The sequence below is a fragment of the Daldinia loculata genome (assembly GCF_022478755.1).
Source record: "Daldinia loculata strain CBS 113971 unplaced genomic scaffold F4817scaffold_26, whole genome shotgun sequence".
Taxonomy (NCBI): Eukaryota; Fungi; Ascomycota; class Sordariomycetes; order Xylariales; family Hypoxylaceae; genus Daldinia; species Daldinia loculata.
The window spans coordinates 130,158-152,471 of NW_026054880.1; the positions used below are offsets into that span (position 1 = coordinate 130,158).

General features: G+C 46.3%; 7 protein-coding genes across 7 annotated transcripts; 5 read left to right on the top strand and 2 right to left on the bottom strand.

Annotated features, from left to right (window-relative positions):
- Window positions 1-671: 671 nt before the first annotated feature.
- F4817DRAFT_338282 (NAD(P)-binding protein) lies at window positions 672-2,430 on the top strand. The gene is made up of 3 exons (XM_049303395.1): window positions 672-1,023; window positions 1,082-1,702; window positions 1,767-2,430. The coding sequence occupies exons 1-3, from the start codon at window positions 786-788 to the stop codon at window positions 1,979-1,981; spliced, it is 1,074 nt and encodes a 357-aa protein (XP_049158768.1). The 5' UTR covers window positions 672-785; the 3' UTR covers window positions 1,982-2,430.
- Window positions 2,431-2,606: 176 nt separating this feature from the next.
- Window positions 2,607-4,577, bottom strand: F4817DRAFT_338285 (Cloroperoxidase). The gene is made up of 5 exons (XM_049303396.1): window positions 4,140-4,577; window positions 3,913-4,087; window positions 3,604-3,844; window positions 3,266-3,537; window positions 2,607-3,202 (listed from the first exon to the last, which is right to left on the bottom strand). The coding sequence occupies exons 2-5, from the start codon at window positions 3,998-4,000 to the stop codon at window positions 3,015-3,017; spliced, it is 789 nt and encodes a 262-aa protein (XP_049158769.1). The 5' UTR covers window positions 4,001-4,087; window positions 4,140-4,577; the 3' UTR covers window positions 2,607-3,014.
- Window positions 4,578-7,820: 3,243 nt separating this feature from the next.
- On the top strand, window positions 7,821-10,640 carry F4817DRAFT_358911 (MFS general substrate transporter; the record flags this gene model as incomplete). Its single annotated transcript, XM_049306086.1, has 6 exons — window positions 7,821-8,045; window positions 8,758-8,889; window positions 8,953-9,234; window positions 9,319-9,654; window positions 9,734-9,914; window positions 9,973-10,640. 6 exons carry the CDS (start codon window positions 7,821-7,823, stop codon window positions 10,638-10,640), a joined length of 1,824 nt encoding a protein of 607 aa, XP_049158770.1.
- A 155-nt stretch (window positions 10,641-10,795) lies between these two features.
- F4817DRAFT_358913 (fungal-specific transcription factor domain-containing protein) lies at window positions 10,796-13,325 on the bottom strand (the record flags this gene model as incomplete). Its single annotated transcript, XM_049306087.1, has 8 exons — window positions 10,796-10,944; window positions 10,987-12,154; window positions 12,197-12,198; window positions 12,327-12,390; window positions 12,441-12,472; window positions 12,547-12,787; window positions 12,846-13,197; window positions 13,252-13,325. The coding sequence occupies 8 exons, from the start codon at window positions 13,323-13,325 to the stop codon at window positions 10,796-10,798; spliced, it is 2,082 nt and encodes a 693-aa protein (XP_049158771.1).
- Window positions 13,326-14,456: 1,131 nt separating this feature from the next.
- Window positions 14,457-17,314, top strand: F4817DRAFT_338290 (MFS general substrate transporter). Its single transcript, XM_049303397.1, has 3 exons — window positions 14,457-15,921; window positions 16,012-16,449; window positions 16,525-17,314. Exons 1-3 carry the CDS (start codon window positions 15,090-15,092, stop codon window positions 17,088-17,090), a joined length of 1,836 nt encoding a protein of 611 aa, XP_049158772.1. The 5' UTR covers window positions 14,457-15,089; the 3' UTR covers window positions 17,091-17,314.
- A 659-nt stretch (window positions 17,315-17,973) lies between these two features.
- On the top strand, window positions 17,974-19,040 carry F4817DRAFT_338294 (uncharacterized protein). Its single transcript, XM_049303398.1, has one exon. The coding sequence runs from the start codon at window positions 18,074-18,076 to the stop codon at window positions 18,659-18,661; it is 588 nt and encodes a 195-aa protein (XP_049158773.1). The 5' UTR covers window positions 17,974-18,073; the 3' UTR covers window positions 18,662-19,040.
- A 1,629-nt stretch (window positions 19,041-20,669) lies between these two features.
- Window positions 20,670-22,207, top strand: F4817DRAFT_316132 (acid protease; the record flags this gene model as incomplete). The annotated part of the gene is made up of 2 exons (XM_049300629.1): window positions 20,670-20,979; window positions 21,060-22,207. 2 exons carry the CDS (start codon window positions 20,670-20,672, stop codon window positions 22,205-22,207), a joined length of 1,458 nt encoding a protein of 485 aa, XP_049158774.1.
- Between the last annotated feature and the right edge of the window lie 107 nt (window positions 22,208-22,314).

Below are 22,314 nucleotides of genomic sequence, written 5' to 3' on the forward strand. Positions count from 1 at the left end.
ATATCGGTCTGCAGCTTTCGTATAGTCTATTGACTCCGAACTAGATCGGAGAGAATTGAGAGAATTGAGCCATATCTTATGTCATCGATGAGAGTTGAATCCAATGGTGATAGTTTCCTTATAAATCAAAGGACGAGGTTTGTTTTTAGTTCAACGCCAACATCTAGTTTCATTTGAGACCTTTTGTTCTCTAATAATTTCTAGTAAAGTCGTAGACGTTATGTTCCTTCTACCCTGCTAAGTTAGATCCTATGAATTATACCACAATAGATATTATAAACCTGGTCGATTGGCATTGAGTCCTTAGAGTAAATTCAAGCATCGTATTCTACAAGGATAACCACTGCGTGGATGGTGAGGTTACATGGTCTGACATGTAAGTTCTATATTGAGATTTCCCCACGATTGAAGATGCATCAACTAACACTCAACTTGACTTAAGCTATAAGCCGACAGATAACGGGCTGCTCCTTGGCAATTTAGAAATACTCTTTACAAGGTTGCCAACGTAGTGTAATTATTGTGTCTTCAGTCTATCTTTAGTATCTTAGGTAATTAGGTAATTATATCGTCTAAGAGTGAGTTACAATTACCAATTACTCTTGACATACATCGTCCTTTAGTAAATTCAGGTTGCACCACCTTTATTCATCAAGCTCGAGAGTTGGAGATGGAACTTCTCTTCTTTCATCTCAACGTACAATCTACGGGATGCTTATTATGTAGCTCCCTAAACGACAATTTAACTTGAATTTAATTCGGTAATTGAGAGTCCAAGTTTGAGTATGCGTTACCTTGCCGTTAGAAATGTATTATCTCGTCATGCTCGATCGCATTCAATAGAACGAGCTCTGCCTTCAATATGTGCGAAGCCCAAACACCCCTCACTAGGCCCGGTCCCCCTCACATGGGCGTCTCCAATGCATTGTATGTCTCAGGACAGCAAGTTTCTACGACTAAGAAGCTCGAAATCTACAACCCACTCGGTAGGACGACGAGCGTTCAGTATAGAAAGGAGAACTCGTAGGTGGATTAAAGAGCAGTCTTTCGTGATTACCTGATTCTCTAATCTCGGGTTTAGTGGCGGATGACATTCCTCCAAGGCCGTCGAGATCTCTGGCGGGGAAAGTCGCTATCGTGACAGGAGCGGGTTGCGAAGGTGATGGCCTTGGTAACGGTCGAGCAATTTCGATTCTGTTGGCCGAAGATGGAGCCTCCGTCGTGTGTACGGATGTACACCCCTCGTGGGCTGAACGCACCAGCGCCATGATAGAAGCGGAAGGCAAAGGGGAGAGTATTAGCTGTCAGGGCGACGTTACGAAGCCTATCGATTGCCAAAACATTGTGGATGCAGCGCTGTCCAAGTTTGGGCGAATTGACATCCTGGTCAACAATGTAGGCATCATGGGCGCCAGGGGTACTGCCACGGAATTTGACTTGGATCAGTGGCGTCGTGGGCTCGACGTAAATGTCACAAGTATGGCAAACATGGTCAAGTTCGTCGTGCCCGAAATGCGCAAGAATACCGAGTCGCCAGAAGGGATTCGAGGAAGCATCGTTAATATCGGATCGGTCGCGGGATTAGTAGGGGGTACTCCCCATTTGCTATATCCGACAAGCAAAGGTGCTGTTCTGAACATGACGCGCGCCATGGCAGCGCATCACGGGTCGGATGGTATTCGTGTGAACTGTGTCTGCCCAGGTAAGCGAGCCGCAGCGAGACTATTCCTTGTCTATTTCTATCGCCGTACACTAAATCCTATCAGGTTATCTCTATACGCCCATGATATATGCAAAAGGAATAAGCGCACAGACTCGAGAAGCGCGAAGAAACGGCACTCTCCTGCGAACAGAAGGTAATGCGTGGGACTGTGCGACGGCTGTTAGGTTCCTGGCTAGCGAGCAAGCTCGTTGGATCACTGGGAGTATTATCACGGTGGACGCTGGAACCACCGCCGTGTCCGCTATCGAACATGTGTGAAGACATATTAAAGGGGGTCGAAGATGTTCGATGGATGACTTAAGACTTATTTATCGATGTGGACTTCATCTGTGATTTGACCTTCAACTTATATGCTCATTCTATCGGCGGACTACAGTCTACATATGAAAGAGGTAGCTATCTAATTCGCAGTCGACCCTTGATGAAGAAATAGGGTTATAGCCTCATAGGCCAGGTAGGTCCATACAGATATTTGATATCTGTTTCGTAAGACTCGTACATGATAGTCGTGAGGGTTGGGAAGATCCTGCGGATGCAGACCCGGCCGATGATGTTGTAGCACCAGTGGCAACAGGAGCAGAGTTACGAGAACTCCGGCCGCAGTTAGAGCAGCGTTGAAATGTTATCTTATCACTCGGGACTAAGGGTCTATTACGAAGGACTACTGCGTTTGCATATTCGGTAGGGTAAATAAATTGAATACAGTCATGATCAGAAGGCCTAGGTATAGCAAGGTCGCATCATGACAGCCAAAGTATCGTTGAAATCTACGGATCCGTAAGTAACGCCCTAATAGAGTTACCCCTGAATACCTATACTATCCGAATTCTCCCAAGTACTACCCCTAAACGTATTCGTCACTTTAAAAATAGAATGCTCCTGTTCCGCAAAGTATTTGCTGGAAGATTATTGGAGTGATAGTAGGTACCTAGGAGGTAGGTATGTAAATGGGAAAATCAATTATATGTACCTACGTTGGTATGTACACACCCAGCTATCAACTCATAGATACAAGCTCTATGGTACCCTTCTGCTTGAAGTCCCCTTTTATATCCTAAACATTATCCGAGTCGTCATATATACCCTGCCTAATCCATGTGTGCTCTGTCTAGAGTAAAATAACCGATAAATGTGCATCACAATAGCGAGGTTTGCCATTCTTGGGCCAGCATTCATTCCCAAGCGCCATGTGTCGAATAGAAGTTTAGCTTAATATCGCAGTCTCGGGGATAATCGCATTCGACGCCTATCCCCACAACATTCACCGACTCTACGAATCATAGGATTGCATCTAGTGGAATGGGCAACGCTTCTCAGCACGCTTCTCGGAAGGCCTCTCGGTACGCTTGGAAATCTTGCCAGGTGATTGAGGGAAATGCTGAGCCTCGACGAGCTTATCCATCAAATTGCTCAGGTCATCTTGCGTCATGGGTTCCTTCATCTTTGAGAAACCAAGCTCATAAGGCAAGCGTTCGTTTTCTATAAAGGTTACCCTATTAGCTTCTAAACGCACTCATAAATTATTGGACATCATCGCCTTACCGAACAAGTACTCCACGTAAGTCTTCGGGACTGTGCCGGTCTCCTTAGATCCTAGAATGGAGAGATATGCAACCGACTCGCCGATACTGAACTCTGAACCCAAGTTCGAAAGCGAGTACTCAGGGTTCGTAAGGTTCGAAGTCATGAGACGGGCCACACGCGCGTTGGCTGCCATCTGTATAGTAATTATGTCTCCGGTCCAGTACGACTTAGTCTCGTTAAAGACAGCCTCGTTAAAGACATCCGGGGGACCAAAGTAAGAATCCTGACGACTATGGACGTTTGAATTAGTGATTTATGATTAAACGAAAGAACGTCCTCGTGACTCGGAAACAAACCTCAAGCTACCATCGTGCTCTAATATATTATGACGGCTAAGATGATTCAAGTCGAAGGTCGTCGCGTTAGGCTGAGGGTTCGTAGTCACCGCGAACTTGTGCAAGAAGCTACCGAGCTCCGGGGCGATATTCAGCGCTGAGGATAGAGCATCTACCGTCTTATTTACAGTGATACTCTTGCCATCGTGAGGTAAAAACCCGTGGTTTGCTAAAGTATTAAGCATGGGACAAGGCGAACGCACTTTATTTCTGGTATTAGCAACGCGGTACTCGATATTTGCTTCGGCCGAGTTTTGGTGGGTAGCTTACCGTCGCTCGGTCCGGGACCTTCCCACGGGGCCGTATCGGCGATTACGGAGCCAAAGGCTACGGCGGAGGATAGGTACACCAGCTTCATCTTGATTTAGTTTGAATTTGACTTGTTGATGATATTAATCGTGTTGAGATGATATATTGTTGGTCGCACCAGCTTCCTTAAATACTTCTAATATATTGACTGTGAATTCATTTTCGGTTAAGCGGCTCAGACAACGAACCGGAGATTATCGAAAGAATGAACATTCCGGACGCTGTTGACGTAGGGTCAGGGTGCCGCGTCACCATCGCAGGCAGCGATATAACAACCGCAACGGTATTGCAGATACGCAGCAAACGCAGTACACGCAGTACCATCACACCCAGATTCCCTCATTTTCTATACCTACATAGAAGCCCTATGTGGCGGTAAGTTTCGTCCGCGGACCCCGGCCATGAGACCTACCGGATCGTGATCCGGGGAGCTTAGCTTTGAAGCTATATCGTGGAGACGAGTCCGAAGGGCGAGAATCGCACTCTAGTTGCTCCATAGACCGCCTAACACTGTCGATCCTGCGGCGGAGCAGTCATAACAAATGACAATATGGTTTCATTCTTATTGGCCGGAATGCTTTTTCGAGATATTCCTTGAGTCTTCTAGCGAATAAGCAATCATTAATTACAAACATGGGATTGGTATTCATGCAACACTTACCGAAAGCTGCCACACTGCCCTGACTGCATACACGAGTGGAACCGGGAAAGTACCGAATCCAGGGGTAAATCGGACTGAATCATTGGTCCGAGTACTGCGAGAGATCCGGAGATATTCCACCTCACGCCTGACGAGGAAGTGCGGCTGAGTCCTAACCGCTTCGGTACCGATTCTGCGATACACAACCATGTACAACCATGTGGTATCATCTTAACCCGATCCAAAGCTAATTATGTATTATAACACATTATATCGTTGGAATATCACTACCTATATTAAACGCTCCAGTTTAGGTAGAAGATAGGTGACTAAACTAAACTACCTTTCACTTCACCCGTCTACCTCATAAACCATATCTCTATATATCTCCACATTACGAAAAAGCCTCGTAAGGGACTGCCCAGACAAAATTGCCGATAAATACTAGGTACGGATCTGTACATTCGATACGTCTGCAGCCTCCAACGGGATATTCGAGAGGCTCGTGCTCTTGACGCCCCATTTGTTGGTCGTGATGGGTCAATCAAACGCATGACTGAAGGAGAGCACCGTTGTATCCAAGAGGGTGGCTGTGTAACGGAGTAATGGAGTAATTACTATTCGTTCGTTTTAGTATAGCAGTTAATTCGAAACATCCGAACCGGCCAACGAGAAGCTCAATAGGACCAAGAACTCATGCCACGTCACTAGCGGTAATAGTATAGTGCAAACGTATACCTCGAACACCGCATCGGGGCTTAGGATGGCTATCTAAGCTTGCTAAGGAAGAGAAGCTTGATGGAATACTCTATCTTCAGGCTCGGGATAGTAAAATGTCTATGAATTGACTAGCTTGATGCACCAATACGACTACGCAGAGAGTCGGAATTCACGATTCTATTTCCTTTTCCGGTCACCGGCTACAATATCTTGTTCGACTCTCGTACGATTGGCATAGAGATATACCTAACTTTAGACCATGACTGTAGTATGACTCCTGCCTTGCCAGCGCGTCATGACCATACTTCTATCCCTCGGGTAACCGGCATCGTACTCGCTGAAGCCATTACTTGAAGTCTTATGTTTATAGTTATCGAATGAAACCCTACCAAAATTGCATTCGTGCAGTATAGCGACAGCAAGGATAGCTCGCCATAATGGCCATCAAATAGGCCCATAGTCGCAAAGACATATGTCAAATAATCAGACCGGAGCCAAATGGCATACAATATTAGGTCAAACTCATAACAAAAGAATAGGTCGATACAGGTGACAATGAAAGCCATCATGGGTAGCGATTAGTTCTGGGAACGATTGTGATTAAGGGGTTAGAGAGTATCTAAGCCTCAATCCTTCCGCATAATTTAACGCCCAACAAGGTCAAAAGAGACCGAAGAAAGACAAATCAAGAGAATAATGAGACAGTAGAAGAATAATCAATAAAAAAGGGGGTAAGCTAAAAAGTAAAGATCTACTGGATCACATTTCATGAGCTACGAACATAATCGTATGAATGTTTTAGACTACCTACTCGTTTAGTAATTACCATACCAAGTTCATTTATTGAAAGTCCCGATTCTCGTTGAGTTTGTAACTACCTACCTGTTAGAATAATTGTCGAACACGAAAAACGACGCCGTAATCGCTGACTAGCAATTACGCCTTATATATTGTGCTACAATAATCCACTCCTTAGAAGATGTTAGATCCCATTGCGTCTTCCATGCAAAAAGCAGCCATACTGTACTGTCTACCAGTCTTAAGGTAATACCATACGTCAACATCTACTACCCACAATCACCTACGTGTATCGTGGCAATGAAGCAGAAGCTACGTAAGAGGATAAACAAATGGATCCAGAGGTAGGTATGTCCAAAGCGAGCTGTCAGAGGAACCCTAGAAGAATAGAGGGCGAGGCTTAGGTGACACGTATTAAGACATCAGCTGCTAGATAGGTTGTATCTATCACCTATTATAGCGTAGGTATATTGATGCCTGGACTGGTACGCGCACACTATGCCTTAGCGAGGTCCCAGGATAGCTGTTATGTGACAGCCCCTTAACCACTGTATACCATAGTCAGTACCATCGCCTCAGGGGCTCATTTAATATCCAGCGTCATGAGCCTCGTTAGATGCAAACCAATGGTAGAACCGAAACAACAGACCGTTAATGTTATATCTAGAGGATAATAAGTGCCGTTAGCAGGGAACTAGTTAAAACGACGGTATATAAGCCGTATTAGGTACCTCCTACCTAAGTACCTAACCTAACCTGGTAGGTGCCTTAGTTAAGTCACTGAGCTTCTCCGCGAGTGAAGGACGATGTCTGATTTATATACACATTCTTGCTAAAATACCTCATACTATATCCAGCAGCAGTCTCCTAATCACACATTTTACAAGAATCGTTCCATAGGTATTTCGTCCCATCATTAGAGACGAATCAATTTGGATTCACTTGTTTTCTTTCTATATCGAAGTTAAATATGGTATAGACTCCATGTCGCGAGGTGGACCAAGAAGCTAATAAACAACTTCCCTATTCCGCGAGGAACTCTTAGCTAGCTGTGGGAACCTACGGCTATACATACTGACAGTGTCCTTTGTTCTATATGTCTCATTTAGAACCATGGCACTCCAATAATAGATCACTTCCTAAACTAGATGCCACAAACGTTTCCACGGAATCACGTAAACAAAACTATACGTCAATATTAAAATAAGGACCTTCACCGATAATGGTAATTTTTATAGTCTTTATAAAGCTTTGAAATAAACCATAGGATGTTTGATGGCTCAACAATTGCAGCAACCTTCTTTCGAAAGTGTTTAGATTCTAACAGTTTTCTAAAACCCCGGTTGCCAACGTTAACAATCACGGCAGGTTTCAAAGTGAATCAGAGATGTATAGTCTTAGTAACTCTACCTGGTAGGTAGCTACTATGTTTTGAGGAAACTAACGGCTTATATATTTCAAACTCACCATACGTTTCTATAGTATAACCATTCACGCAAGAGATGGAGTATCCATCATGGAGGCACTCAACTTTTCTATATGTTCACCCCTAGACCAGCCATTCCTAACACCGTTTGCTATGCTTTCCAGAACATAACCGTACGGATCCTAAGTTTCCATACTAGCTCAGGCATAGATCTCCATCCCCGTTATCCATAGCCTAGGTACCTATTCTTCCCGTTCTCGGATTGATCCGCAACGGAAATTAACCATGGGGAACTCAGATCACTACGGCGCTGGGGGTGGCAAGGACCTGCCCCCGTTCAACATCCATAGGTATACGGGCCAGTCCTCAAGGGCCAATTCCGGGCAGACGCTTGCACCTCTACAATCCGGCAACCTACCCGGAAACGGCCCTAAGCCACAACCCCTGGAACCCCCTACGGCGGCTTATGTTGATCCACCACGACGCATCGCCCAGCTGCAGACCTGCTTAGTTTGCGAGTTCCTTAGAAAAGGGAAGGTTCACGCTTATTAAGTCACCATCTGCGTCGCTTTCATCCGTGCCTACCTAGGTTAGGGGTACCTTATGAATGCGACCGTTGCGTACCAGGCACATTGGGTAGTAGATAAATATACTTAAGGCTGGGCAGGCCTATACTGTAGACGATGTATTAAATTGTACGTGACTCGGCCATTGACGTAGCCCATCATATGGGATTGTGAATATATTCTAGTGATCGTATAAATAATTACTTAACAGGTAGGTAATACCCCGGAGAACATCCACCCCGATCCGCAACATGGAGCGTCGGAAAGCGGACGGTCGGACGGACGGTCGTAAGCCACATTAAAGACCGTGGAAGCCCGCTCCGTTATGTCTGAAATGAGCGAGGACGATAGAAAATGAAATGGACTTAGAATTTGTAGGGTGAGTTGAATGGAGTTCGTAGGATCCACAGCGGATTGAGAGCACGCTCCGTGATTATGGACGATAGGAGGCGTTAGATCGTGTAAATATACCTAGATCTAGGTGGGCTTCACTATTGGTTTTATATATTTCTCTTCAGCTTTTACTTACTCTATCTCTAAACACGCGCCAAATATCTATAGCACCTTACTATAGCTCATGATAGCGCCTTTCTTACCGGTTCTCTTACCCCAGTCCTAGTTCAACCTACTACACTCACCCAACTATGGCTTCACAGGAGAAAGAGCTTCAACGCGAGAGCGAACAAAATGAAGCGTCCATTGACCGAGCCAGCCAAGTGTATCCTTCGGGTTATAAACTCGCAATCATACTTATCTCCCTTTATATTGGCATGTTCTTGGTAGCCTTGGTATGTGAGCGGATAGCAGCATGTCTACAATAGGGTATACTAGCTAACTAACGTCGTCTACAGGATAGACTCATCATCTCGACCGCTATACCATCCATCACCAACGAGTTCGACACGGCAAACGACATTGGATGGTATGGTACAGCCTTCTTGCTCACCAACTGTGCTTTCTTGCCGGTATTTGGAAAATTATACACACTTATGAACGTTAAGACTACCTTTATGATGGCCATCTTACTGTTTGAGATTGGATCGGCTATTTGCGGTGCAGCACCTAACTCGATTGCTTTTATAATCGGTAGAGCAATCGCTGGAATAGGGGCTGGAGGCGTTCAGTCCGGCGTTGTATGTCCCCCTTTATCTTTACTACCTACCTAAGATATTACTGCCCAGTAGTTGTTCTAACTTGCCGATTCTATAATACATTAGGTCACTATTATCGTATATGCTGTACCGCTGGAAAAACGGCCAATGTACCAAGGTCTCTTCGGTGCTGTGTTCGGGGTCTCGTCAGTGCTAGGTCCGCTAGTCGGTGGCGCCTTTACTACGAACGTTACCTGGAGATGGTGCTTTTACATCAACCTACCCATCGGAGGTGTCGTGATGGTGTTTATCTTCCTCTTGCTTCACATCCCTGATCGCTCTAATAACAAGCATACTCTGAGAAGCAAACTACAGCAGCTCAATATTGAGGGACAAGCCGTTCTCATCCCCGGAGTAGTTTGTCTATGTCTGGCTCTCCAATGGGGTGTGTTTACGTACACTGTAAGTTCTAGAATTTCCTTGGCGGCGCTTTTTCTACCGTCTTGGGCGTCTTTGGGTTGGCGGAACTAACTGTATATAGTGGAACAATGGGCGAATTATTGCTTTGCTGGTGCTTGCTTTCGCCCTTTTGATTGCCTTCATCTTGATTCAAGTTTGGAGGCCGGAACGAGCCACGGTACCGCCGCGTATATTTATTCAGCGAAGCATTTATAGTGCTTTCTTCGTGAGCTCTTGCCTTGGCGCGCAGCAGACGTTAATCCGTAAGTATACTCCTATTCAGGTAGTATATATTATTGCATGCTGACACTGGGTTATCAGTCTATTACCTTCCCATATGGTTCCAGGCTGTCAAAGGGAATTCAGCCGTCGAGAGCGGCATTCACCTTCTACCTCAGGTGCTTGCTCTCGTTATTTCGTCCATTCTCACTGGCGTACTAACAACCCGCATCGGCTATTACACGCCCTTCGTGATCTTCGGTATCTGCCTCACAGCGATTGGCTCCGGTCTAATTACCACGCTTCAAGTCGACTCAACCGTAGGCCAATGGATTGGTTATCAAATCCTGTTCGGCTGGGGCTTTGGGGGCTGTATCCAAGCACCCAACATGGCTGCTCAGACGGTGCTGCCGCGCGACCAAGTGTCCATCGGTGCTTCGCTTATGCTTTTTGCCCAGACACTCTTTGGTGCCATCTTCGTTTCAGTAGGGCAAAACGTCTTGGTCGGCCAACTATCCACACGCCTTGCCGGCATCCCGGGCTTCGACCCTCAGAAAATTGCAGGCGCAGGCGCCACCGACCTCTTGAACATCATTCCCTCTGAGTACCTCGCCACTGCATTGGAAGGTTATAATGAATCGCTTCGCGTATGCTTCCAAATATCACTCATCATATCTTGCCTCTCCATCTTTGGTGGACTTGGTATGGAATGGCGCAGTGTGAAAAAGCAGAAAGAGGATCCTCCGTCTACCTCGGAAAGTAGTCTGTAACTTGTGCCTACGGTGGTGGGATAATTATATGATAATTAGATAGTCAGTAGGGGGTCATCCCTTTTAATCCAACATAGACTTTAATCTAATATAGATCTCTTCTTTTTCGCAAGTAATATGAGACTGAAAACTTTGTCATTAATAGCCTCCAGAAGTTAGGGGTGATTTTGCTCTGGTACGAAGTCTTCCAGTATGTTTCCAGTTTCAACCGCGAAGAATGGAGGATCCAAAGCCATGGTTTGCTCATAGTTAAAACTATCGAAATAGTTTTGCGCAGCTTCTCCTGGTATCTGATCAAGGAACCCTGCCGCATGGCCAATGTTCACAGATGGATGAAGCATGCCACCATCCAGGGTTGCCAATGTTGACGCACCCGATCTGTCCAAATCTTGCCGCAACACAACTGCGATGGCTTTGGCTGCTCTTCGCGCTTCCGTAAGTTGGTCCGCATCCTTCTCCCACAGAGCTTTTGCAAAAGTCAAAGCCTCGACGATGTCATGTCGTCTATGTAGAGCGTATGAATCTCTCGCACCGATGTGTCCATCGTCAAATCTGCTCAACGCGAAGCACAACATCATCGTAGACTGTAGGAATTCGTAATTAAGGGATATAGGCACCTTCCAGCGAATATTAAATAGAATGCCCCCAGGTTGAACCTCTTCGCTCATTCTTCTCTGATGCTCTAGTATTGCAAGTGCAGCATCGATGCAGATGTCGTTAGACTTCGCGTTTTCTTCCCCAGAAGATCCTTTCATAAAGCTCCACCGATGGAGGAGATAAACAGCTTTCTGTATAAGGACATCCATGAACATCCCGTGCAGTATCGCAAGAGGATTATCCGCGATTGAGATTTCGAGTGGTTTATATTTGAGCCATGCAGGTATGGCATCGATGACCCTTTGAAGTTTGGAGTTCAACGTAGCAATGGTAGATGGTGATGGTGGCCCTGCCTCAATTACGTCGTATATCTCCGCTGTTACTCTGATAATTCTGTCTCTCTGTATAATGTATAGGAGCGCAGTAGATTCCGTCAATGATCTCTCAGGTGGGATTTCGTCATGCTCGACGCCTATGTCATAGCTGAACAAGTGGGCGGGCAGACGCGTGTCGCATTGGCAATCCTTTATAATACGTGGCAATCCCACTTGCGTGCTCGAAAAGAAGTCCATCTGGTACAGGACGGTCCAGAGCCGTCGCCGATGTTCTGCCTGCAAGGGTCGAATGTTCGGCCAGTGGGAGGGATCGCGGTGAAGCCCCATACGTAACGCAATCCGTATGATGACACCGATGAGAATCCAATTGCTTACAGATGTGTCGATGTTCACGTTCCGTTCGACAAAATAGTATAAAGTCAGAGTTTCTATGGTGTACTTACCAGGACGGAGATAATCCCCAGTGGTCAAGCAATGGGTGGTAAGGCGTCGATAGGTCTCCAACATGTTTTGTACCTCGACGGCGGATAAGCCGTGGGATCTCGCGTCCTGCTGCTGTAAGAAGGCAGATATGCCCATGACCTAGAACCCCGAAAAGGATTCGTGTTAGTATTCATATCCTACATCTTCAGAGGCTGTATATATCTCCCCAGGAGAAAGAACTGTTCGACTTACTGTTAACGGTTAGCTATCATTGATCAAACAGCACTTGATCAATAGGGGAAATAGAACTTTCGGCATGCTCAATACTTACCACTAAACAAAAGCCCTATCCACATAATAGGGGTAGTAGTAGGGTTACCCCAGAAGGTCTCATACTATACATAGAATAAGCAAGTAATCAATAGCAATGATGCGGGTTCTTAACCTCTGCGAGGAATGTGTTTCGGTGTAGGAGAACTAGCAAGTAGCGACATTGGCTCAGTTAACGACGAATTCCGATAAATAGCTCAGCTATTGATTAAAAGGCTTACAAGGTCCCATCTCATAATCATTGAAGAAGTGAGATACGTGTCTATCAACCACTTTCCGTGGAGGCATCATAGCTAGAATTTGCTCTCTCGGAAGACAAGGCGCACTGCTGAGGAGAGAGGATTTCGTGGTAGGCAACCCCTGCACCAATCCAGCATCAAACAGAGTCTGCTCGGGGTTCATATTACTCTCGAAGTACTCTTCTGGGTACTCCTCCGAGAGCTCGTCTTTGAGATGCCGGATCTAGGGGAATCGTCATCAGACTTAGTCACTTGGTAAACTTCCTATCATAACAACTTACGTCGTCTAAGATCGTAACCCAGTGGGAGCTACCAGTGTAGATTGCATGACTATCGGTGAGACTCAATTTCCCCATATCATCTATTATATTACCATCTTGATGCTGTGGGCTGGTATCATTGAGGGCCCCGCTTGGCGTCACACTGCTGCTTGATGGTTGACATGAATTCTGCGCCATCTCAATAACTAGATTTTCAAGGCGAGTAATTCTCTGACGCGTCTGCTGGCCTCTAGTACGAGGTCTGTAGTCGACAGCATCTTTTCGCTCTTGCTCTGAGCAGCTGTAGATACATTCCTCAGGCTTATCACGCCGCACGCAAGCAGCACAGGGAGACTGCCTATCGCAACGAAGCCTGCAAGGGGTTTTAGCACAGGCCATCTTATCACCAAAGGAAACAGGTACTTACTTGCGTCCTCTGCAAAAAGCGCAGCTCAAGATAGGCTTGTCACGTCTCCTACCGTGAGATATTGGTTGCACCATAGCTTAGATAGCCAATTCAAGAGTCTTCGCTTTTAAGAAAGAGTCTAGATCTAGATGGGATAAGGAGAGACAAGCTATGAATAACCAAATAGAATAACAGCAGCAAGCCGAAGGGCGGTCAGGACTGGCAGAATTCCGAAGGTACCTATGTAAATACGCCGACGCATCACTATTAGATATTGAATTATTTTAACCTACTTCTTTTTGAATCATAGGTCCGTTTTTAATTATGTTCACAGATTTTGATCATATATTTGAGCCAAAAGGGGTGGAACCATGTAGCTTGAAATTCGAGTAAGTTTACTACCTACCTAGGTAACTACATATAAAGGGGTAAGTTGAAAAGCGATAGTACGGGACTTTGGAAATGATAGATATCTAACAGACTTATATCTTTTAGTTTCTAGGAGAGTACCTAAATCATTAGTTTTACGGAACTCTCTAGTTACCAGTACCTTGGTCTCCGGGTCTCTCCCATAGTTTTAGCGTATCCACGGACGGGTAGGGCAAAGTAAAACCTGTCGGGGAGTAGTAGTACATAGCTCACTACCCTTCACAGGCGCATAAATTGAAACAAGGCATTTAAATGTGAAAAAGTCTGAGGGTCAAATAGCAAACCCTAGGATCTCTCACCGCGCTAAAGGTAGATATATATGAAAGGCTACTCTCAAAGATGCTGATGAAAAAACAGTCTATTAAACACACAGGCACAGTAGGTACATTTATATAGGACAAAGAGATCAGATAGTTAAGATGAACGGGTTATAGGCGATACAAGGTCCAATTTAGGGGTTGTCTTTTTATATCGAAGCAAGTACACAAGGAGAGACACGAGTAGAGGAAGTAAATTAATATATACCTTTCGCGTATTTCAAGGCTTATGTTCCTTACATCTATATATACTCAACTTCTAAAGCTTTATATCGTACGAGAAACTTACTATTATATTGATATTATGTTGATTTACAATAATAAATAGAATACCATTTATTAGGAGGAGGGGTCGAAACGGAGCGCTGAGGGCTAGTAACGACTTTCGAATTTACCAATCAGTTAAAGATATGAAGAGACTACAAAACAGAGTTGTTAGAAGAGACCTACCGATTAACAACCCATTTCTTTAAGTTCCTAGGTAGTCTAATGCTACAAGAAGACTCACCGGTGGCGAACCGGTCAGTTAATTTTACATAGCAATGAGGTGACCGGCCAATACGCCAAGTCCATCTCCCCGATAACAATTGCAATGCTCAAGTGAACGCGTCACCGGAACACAACTCCTACACCGCAGTCAAAATAATCGTGACTTAGTGGTTGACAGATACGGCATGCTTCAATCCTTATCTTCGAATGTTATATCCGTTGCAGACGCCAGATGTAAATACAATATCCTACTAGTTGAATCGTTAAACCGGGCGGTGTAAATCGGTAGTGATTGGCCACATCAAGAAATCTCCTGATATAGTTCCGTTAGTAGTTCGCAATGGGTTTCATTCCCATTGCAAACATTTACCTTCTAGCCATTCACATCACGATCTATGACGCGGGGAACGGTACACTCCACCATGGGAACCCGTATCTTTGATGCAAGGTGAACGATAGCACGTCCGGCTGGTCTCCGATGCCAACCAAAACTTTACTCGACTCCACCGGGACCGAAAGTCGCCTTATAAAAATGCACTTTACACTTCGGTACTCCCACCGAGGGAGACCTAAGGTCTTACTAAACCTAAGGGACTTGAACTCGATCCCTCTTGCTAATTTATTATGGATCATAATCCTTCACGCCCGCTACCAGACGCAGATTTCTACCATGACGCAGGCGCAGAAACGCCGTATATGGGTCTAGGCCTAGAAACTGGAGCTTTCCCTTCCGGCATCGCCTCGCCCGATCCTCTATTAGGGTCCTCACGTAGCAGCTACTTCTCTCTAGATCGTAAGTCTCTCGCGCAGGCTCTCGGCCAGACCCCGGACGAGAGCCGGAGCAGCCAGATTGAAGTCCAGCTACAGACACGCGACATCACCGACCACGGCCGCGATGAAGTCCTTCCTGATCCCATGTTAGAGCTCAGCGCCATCAGGAGCCGAAGTGTCGCCGGAAACCATCCCGACGAGGAAACCGGCGGTAACGGAGGGACTTCCCGTCCCGGTTTATCTCAGGGCATTCCGCCTGAGCTGCCGAACTTGGCGGCCGAGATAGTCTTCGTGTTAGTGTGTTCAGCGGGCCAACTCATCTTCGCGCTTACGTACGGTCACGCAAATATCGCACAGACAGAATTGCGCAATGCTCTAGGCCTTCCGGCCACCCAAACTCCTTGGTTGCTGGGCTCCTCATTACTAGCCAGTGGACTGTCGGTCATTGTCGCCGGATCACTTGCCGATTTGGCAGCTCCAAGACCCCTGATGGTCGGTGCCTTCTTATGGAGTGCAGCATGGCATGCCGTCGCCGCTGGGGCCGTATCGCCCCGACTAAAGATCTTGTTTTTCGTCTCCCGTGCTATGCAGGGGCTCTCGTTAGGGGTTCTCGTGTCTGCGTCCATGAGCATTCTGGGTCGCGTCTACAAACCCGGTGTTCGTAAGACGCGCGTCTTCTCGTTGAGTACGTGATGTCAGGGTGTTCCGATTTCTTGTTCCGTCCTTTAGAACCTATCTCTAACGCTATACTCATTGCTGACCGTAATTCTTGTAGTGGCAGCCGGAGCCCCCCTAGGGTTTTGGTTAGGTTGCATCCATGGAGGCGCGCTGGCTTCCCACTTGCCATGGCTCTTTGGAAGCACAGCTATTTTCCTCGTACTTTGCGCCGTAGCTGCGCAGATGACGCTGCCGGATCTGAGCCCCGCGAAAGATAGCAATGACGTGGATGCACCCTCGCTCCGGCAGTTTGACTACCTCGGCGCCGTGCTCTCGTCTGTGGGCTGCGGGCTTGTGCTCTTCGGATTGACGCAGGGCTCTTCAGCCAACTGGAGTCCCTATACATACTCGCTCATCGCGGTAGGCCTCTTGATGTTCGTTGCGTTCGCTTTTGTCGAACGCTCCGTCAAGCGACCTCTAGTCCCGAATGAGCTGTGGAAAACCCCCGGGTTTGCAGCTCTTCTCCTGGCATATTTTCTGGGCTTTGGGGGCTTTAGTAAGTTTACACCGTCCCAATTTCGTCGTATTAGAATAGACGAACAAAATAAGATGCTAACAGAACTCTGTTAAGCTGGCGCATGGCAATTCTACGCCGTCCAATTCTGGCAGCGCTATCAAGGCGCCAGTCCTCTCACGGTAGCTCTATACATCCTTCCGAATGGTATTGTCGGCATACTGGCAGCCTTCGTCGTGTCTAAGACACTTCACGTGTTCCCGGGGCATTGGATATTCACAGCAAGTATGATTGCTTTTGCTCTAGGGCCCGCATTCTTCCTACCGCAGACGCCATCCACGTCGTATTGGGCGCTTTCACTGCCAGGTGTGGCGCTAGCAACGTTTGGCCCAGACATGAGCTTTGCGGCAGCCGCCATTTTTATTACTTCTAGCGTCCCGAGGTCGTACCAGGGGTCGGCCGGGGCCTTGCTGGTAACAGTACAAAACTTAACATCAGCCATCATGACGTCGATCTCGGACTCGATAGGTATAAAGGTCGATCCGCTGCCGACAGGTGAAATTGGGCTCCAGGGGCTTAAGGCAATTTGGTGGTTTGGACTTGCTTCTGCCCTAACGGGAGCTCTCATTACAGCAACCTTGGTGCGGATACCCAAGGCCGAGGAGAAGGAGCATGTACAATAAAGAATTAAGATAATGTAGGCACGTATATAGGTTACAACTAATGTTTGGTAAAACTATGGGCGATGTAGGTACTTATCCAAGGGTTGCAACAGGAATATGCGTTAGGTAGATAGAAGTTGGAAGGACTTAGAATGAATTAATTTGGTGGGCAATATTTAGGGGTTAGACGAGGAGCCTAGGGTTCATTATCCAAAGAGTGAATAAAAATTACCTTGATCTTCTCCTAAAACGACTCCATAGACCAGGTAGGCCGTAGGCTGAGTATACGTTACCAAGTATTTTCAGGTACAGGAGTTACAGTCTATACGATACGCGCCACATCGATATTAATAGCAAAAGGGGGTTTTGACTATCCTAGCCAATCAGTGTTACCCAGAAGCCGAGGAGACATGAGGGTCCGAATAATCTACACAGTTCGAAGATCAGAGGCCTGAGTAGTCTGGTATTACGCTGTCGGTGTACTATTCCCGGTGTATCTGATCTAAAAGAGCTAAAGAGGACCAATACTCCTTAGTTGAACGGTTTATAATACTTGGGTAATTTGTGAGATACCACGCACTAGAACTATGCGTGCCTAGTTTTAAGTCGGTTCGATATATATCGTTTCGTGTAAGACAGAACAGCCTCGTCAATTATTGTGCTATGTTGGACATGATTAGACACAAAAAGGATATATGCCCTGTTGCACCGTGAGGATCGGCTTCCCGTGATACAATGGCCGGTATAGCGGCCCTCTCGGCGGCGTAGTCCAACGGAAAGAAGTATGTCAGATATTGTGCCTCCATACGGTTTCAATGATGATTTTCGAGAGTGGCTAAGAGAGTAGTAAAGACCTACCCGTCTCCTAGAAGTGAATACCTGCCTTGTCTGTTCGTTAATGCGTCTACAATATCAAGGTACACTGACGACTTATCCTATATCAATTCACAGTCGCTGAAGAAAGGAATATAACAACATAATATATCATAAGAAACAAAGTCGAAATGCGACACTACGAAGGTATATGGCGGAAGCGCGACGTGCTACCGTTTTGGATTTTACAAATCTTCTTCATTGTTATCTCTATTGTCGCCGCAGCCTTACTTTTCGTTGGCGCGTCCTCCGTAGAGCGGCAGCAGAGCGAGATCGAGTCGTCTAGTCTCTTTACGATCGTGTACTTAGGCTACGAGGCTGATGTCCTAATCAAGTACGCGCGGATCATGGGAACTATTACGCTCGTCCTCGGTGTTGGCACTCTTATCTTTGACATTATTGAGGTTATACTATGCGCCGGGGGCCGGTTCAATCCAGTTGTACTGCTCTCATTCGCATGCATCAAGACTCTGATCTGGAGCGCATACTTCATCACTGCTATCATTGCCACGGCAGCCGGTTCGATTTTCGGTGCATTGGGCTTATTGATAGGCGTAGTACCCGTGATCACGAGCATTGCGCAGCTCGTCTGTGGTATCATATACACGAATCGCAAACGAAACGGCCAGCTCTCAAACCAGTTCAATCACAAGTCTATCAGAGACGACGGGAGTTACGATATGGTGTACGATACTAGAGACCGATGGAACTATTTTTGAGAAGCATGCCGAACTGTATTAGAAAACTGTATTAGAAAACTGTATTAGAATAGAACACGGGGCTGGCTTTTAGGGGGGTATTTTGGCGGATGGTAAATGAGCGTTCATCGACCGGCGATCGAAATAGAATAGCGATTACCGAGACTTCGTGGGGCTTGAGCTTGATGGTCTCTCGGATGGGGGCCAAGCATGTTAAACGTAACTGAGTTGATAGAATAGATCATGAGTGTACAACGATTAAGTCCTTTCGAGTTAGTTAGGTATTTTCCCGAAGTGCTACAAAGAACATCATAAGGCTGTTGTCCCTGACATAAGGGGTCGAGCGTAGGTCGAACATGTCTCAACCACCTTGTTTGAGTTCCTTAATAAAAATTGACGCTGAGATAAAAGAGGGTAAAAGAGGGTGACGATATACATATCAAGCGTTTCAGCTGCCAAGATTCTAGACTTCCATTGTTTCAACGCCCCGCCACAGCTGAGATTCTAGTATCGTTAAATACCGGACGTAGACTTCAAAAGGATGCCTATGGCTAGCCCGTTAAGTTGGGTAAATATTTGACAAGGCGCCATCGCGAACGTAGCCGCATATCATACCCATATGTACCTCTAACCTAAGGCCTGAGGGTGGCTTAGCAGACATCTTCGTCGCATCTTGAATACGTATGAGCCAATCAGTTATCGAGCATGGGTTTCTTTCGATCGGTTTACGATAACACCTTTAGCTACCGTACTCCCGGTGATTTCTCGTTTCATAGTCATTATTTATAGAGATTGAAATGAAAAGAATGTCGAATTTTCTAAGCACTATTTGGTTGTAAGAGTATGCCTTGGTAGCTCGTGGCATCATGTAGTAGCGTCAGATTAGAGACACCCTAGGATGAGAAGGCTGGTTAAGAGGGTCTGTCTAATAAGCTCTGAATGGTTGATGCTGAATGCTGTTGTTCAAGTTAGAGTTAGTTGCGAGTTGTTTCTAACGGCAGGATACTCTACCTCGATGACGATGAATAAGTGTACCTAATTCTATAATTGTATGTTGCTAGTGAGGTGCCTAGGACTAGCAACAGTTAGTGCAACAGTTAGGCCTACGAATCACGATACAGTTGATTTCGCCTTTGCTGCGCCTCTTTACCGGCTTAACCCCTGTATCAAACAACCTTATTGCCCCTCATTACCTTGTCTGTCTGTTGCGCTCGGGAAACCGGCAGACTAGTACAAAGGTACTGCGTTAATACATTAATACAACCACGCAATGAAATGCTGATCTGATCCAGGCGCTTCGTCATCTTATAGCCGCTTTCCGTCCTCGTGCCCCTTTTACAAATCATTTTACCTTGTTACATCTTCTTTTCGACTCTCGACTTTATTTAATTTGACTAATAACTTTTGCTAGCCGTTGATAGCTCGATCGCACTGCCGCAGTAACATCTCAAAATAATCTCGTGGCTTGCGTGGCAGCGTAGGAAACAGGGAGTTGTAAAGCTTAGCAGTTTTATTTTTTATTTTTTTTAGCAGCTTCTGTTCCATCGTTCCCGCCACTTTAAGGTTATCAGTCGTTGGTTCTAATCAGTTTAATCATCTTGGCATCTCCTTGGCATCCGGGCTGGTTCCTGGGGTTTTACGTCTCGTCTCAATTCTTTGTTACTTCAAGTCTATTGCATTATTCATTCACTTCGCTTACACCTTACCTCTCTTTTTGCTAGCCGCTGGCGTCTGTCTAGTTTCCTTCTTATTATACCATTCATCCTTGGCTCGCATTGTCTTTCGTTTGCTTTTCTTCTCTTCTTTTTTCCATTTCCATTTCCATCTTCTTGGAGTTCAGTCCATAAGATATAGGCCGCGTCATCCTATTCGAGAACCCTGAACAACTGGCTTGCTTGGGTTACCCCACGAAAACTCTTGGCTAATTCCCCGGGTACCTACGCCAAAATATACCTATACGATCATCTATCCGAGACCTCCTAGCGGCTGCTGTGCAACCTATTCCGCTAGATCCTCTTAGATCCGAACTATGAAAACTATCGCGACCTTTGCGGCCGGCGCATTAGTCGCTTCCGTTGCTCGAGCGCAAGTTGTCCAATGGGATATACATAGAAGGCAAACAGGAACCAGGCTCGTAAGGCGACAAGATGGAACAGTTACAGAGGTTATCACCAACGAGAAACTTAGAGGGGGTTATTTTGCCTCTTGCACAGTCGGCACTCCTCCGCAGAACTTAACATTACAACTGGATACCGGATCGAGCGACATCTGGGTACCCTCGAGCAGCTCTAGCGTCTGCCAAGAAACTACCGATAATCAGGGCTGCACTCTGGGATCTTGTAAGTGACTACCGGACGGGCCAAAAATAGGAGATATCTTGAGTTCATCATAGCTGACTAAACGTTCTTGATCTTTCCAGTTGACGAAAGCGCTTCTACGTCCTTCTCCGTCGTAGGGCAAAGTGAATTTAGCATTTCTTATGTCGACGGTAGTCACTCGAAAGGCGATTATATCGCAGAGACGTTTGGAATCGGCGACGTCACCTTGACCAATTTAACTATGGGTCTTGGCGTCAATACCGATATCCCGTACGGCCTCGTTGGTGTGGGATATGTAGCGAGCGAGGCTATTGTCGGTAGCACCCGCTCTACTTCTTCCACATATGACAACCTCCCGGTGAAGATGCAGAAGGAGGGACTTATTGCTACCAATGCGTATAGCTTGTGGTTAAATGATCTAGATGCGAGCACTGGTAGTATTTTGTTCGGCGGAATCGATACTGAGAAGTACCAAGGCGACCTTACTCGAATAAACATCTACAAAGATTCGCGCTCCGGGGTTTTTTCGTCCTTTACTGTCGCTTTAACATCCGTACAAGCGTCCTCTCCATCAGGAACCGACTCCCTCTCTTCCGAGTTTCCCATTCCCGTCGTCCTCGACTCTGGCACCACATTCAGCTACTTGCCAACGGACCTAGCAGAACAGATCTGGCAGGAGGTAGGCGCCAGTTATTACGCTGAAGTGAATCTCTCGCTGCTCCCCTGTAGCATGGGAAATAGCCAAGGCCACTTCTCGTTCGGCTTCGGTGGTTCTGGCGGTCCAGCCATCAATGTTACGATGGACGAACTTGTTCTACCACTGAATGGTGTTACCAGGTTTGAAGATGGTCCAAATGAAGGGGAAGTGATCTGTCAATTCGGTATCCAGAATTTCAGCAGCAGCAGTGCAACATTCCTTCTAGGAGACACTTTCTTGCGGTCGGCTTATGTGGTCTACGACTTAGTTAACAACCAAGTTGCGATTGCGCCTACAGATTTCAACTCTACCACATCTAACGTTGTCGCATTCCCCAGCCTTGGTGCTCAAATTCCTTCGGCTACCGCGGCGCCTAACCAAGCCGAGGTGACTCAGAGCAGCTCTCCCGAGACACCGTCGTACGGTGCCAGCGGCGGCTTCAAGGATTCTGCCGCCTCGCTACCGCCTCCCTTAGATTTGTCTAAGATAGCCATCATGGGAGCTAGTATGAGTCTAGTGATGGTCGGCAGTGGATTTTTTCTCCTTTTCTAGAAGGATTTGTCATATATTCAGAGCGTTTGGGATCAGATTACATGGCGCCATCATTTATTTACCATCGTCTTTATTTATCTGTATATGTTGAGCCGAACAAGCACTTT

What these genes read in the sequence shown, in the direction of transcription:
- F4817DRAFT_338290 (XM_049303397.1), top strand. Translation starts at nt 15,090, where the DNA reads ATGGATCATAATCCTTCACGCCCGCTACCAGACGCAGATTTCTACCAT. An exon ending in GACGCGCGTCTTCTCGTTGA is followed by an intron (nt 15,922 to 16,011) that starts GTACGTGATGTC and finishes TAATTCTTGTAG; the next exon opens with TGGCAGCCGGAGCCCCCCTA. An exon ending in TCTGGGCTTTGGGGGCTTTA is followed by an intron (nt 16,450 to 16,524) that starts GTAAGTTTACAC and finishes AACTCTGTTAAG; the next exon opens with CTGGCGCATGGCAATTCTAC.
- F4817DRAFT_338282 (XM_049303395.1), top strand. Translation starts at nt 786, where the DNA reads ATGCGTTACCTTGCCGTTAGAAATGTATTATCTCGTCATGCTCGATCG. An exon ending in CAGTATAGAAAGGAGAACTC is followed by an intron (nt 1,024 to 1,081) that starts GTAGGTGGATTA and finishes TCTCGGGTTTAG; the next exon opens with TGGCGGATGACATTCCTCCA. An exon ending in TGTGAACTGTGTCTGCCCAG is followed by an intron (nt 1,703 to 1,766) that starts GTAAGCGAGCCG and finishes AAATCCTATCAG; the next exon opens with GTTATCTCTATACGCCCATG.
- F4817DRAFT_338294 (XM_049303398.1), top strand. Translation starts at nt 18,074, where the DNA reads ATGCGACACTACGAAGGTATATGGCGGAAGCGCGACGTGCTACCGTTT.
- F4817DRAFT_338285 (XM_049303396.1), bottom strand. Translation starts at nt 4,000, where the DNA reads ATGAAGCTGGTGTACCTATCCTCCGCCGTAGCCTTTGGCTCCGTAATC. An exon ending in AGGTCCCGGACCGAGCGACG is followed by an intron (nt 3,845 to 3,912) that starts GTAAGCTACCCA and finishes CCAGAAATAAAG; the next exon opens with TGCGTTCGCCTTGTCCCATG. An exon ending in TTACGTGGAGTACTTGTTCG is followed by an intron (nt 3,203 to 3,265) that starts GTAAGGCGATGA and finishes TAACCTTTATAG; the next exon opens with AAAACGAACGCTTGCCTTAT.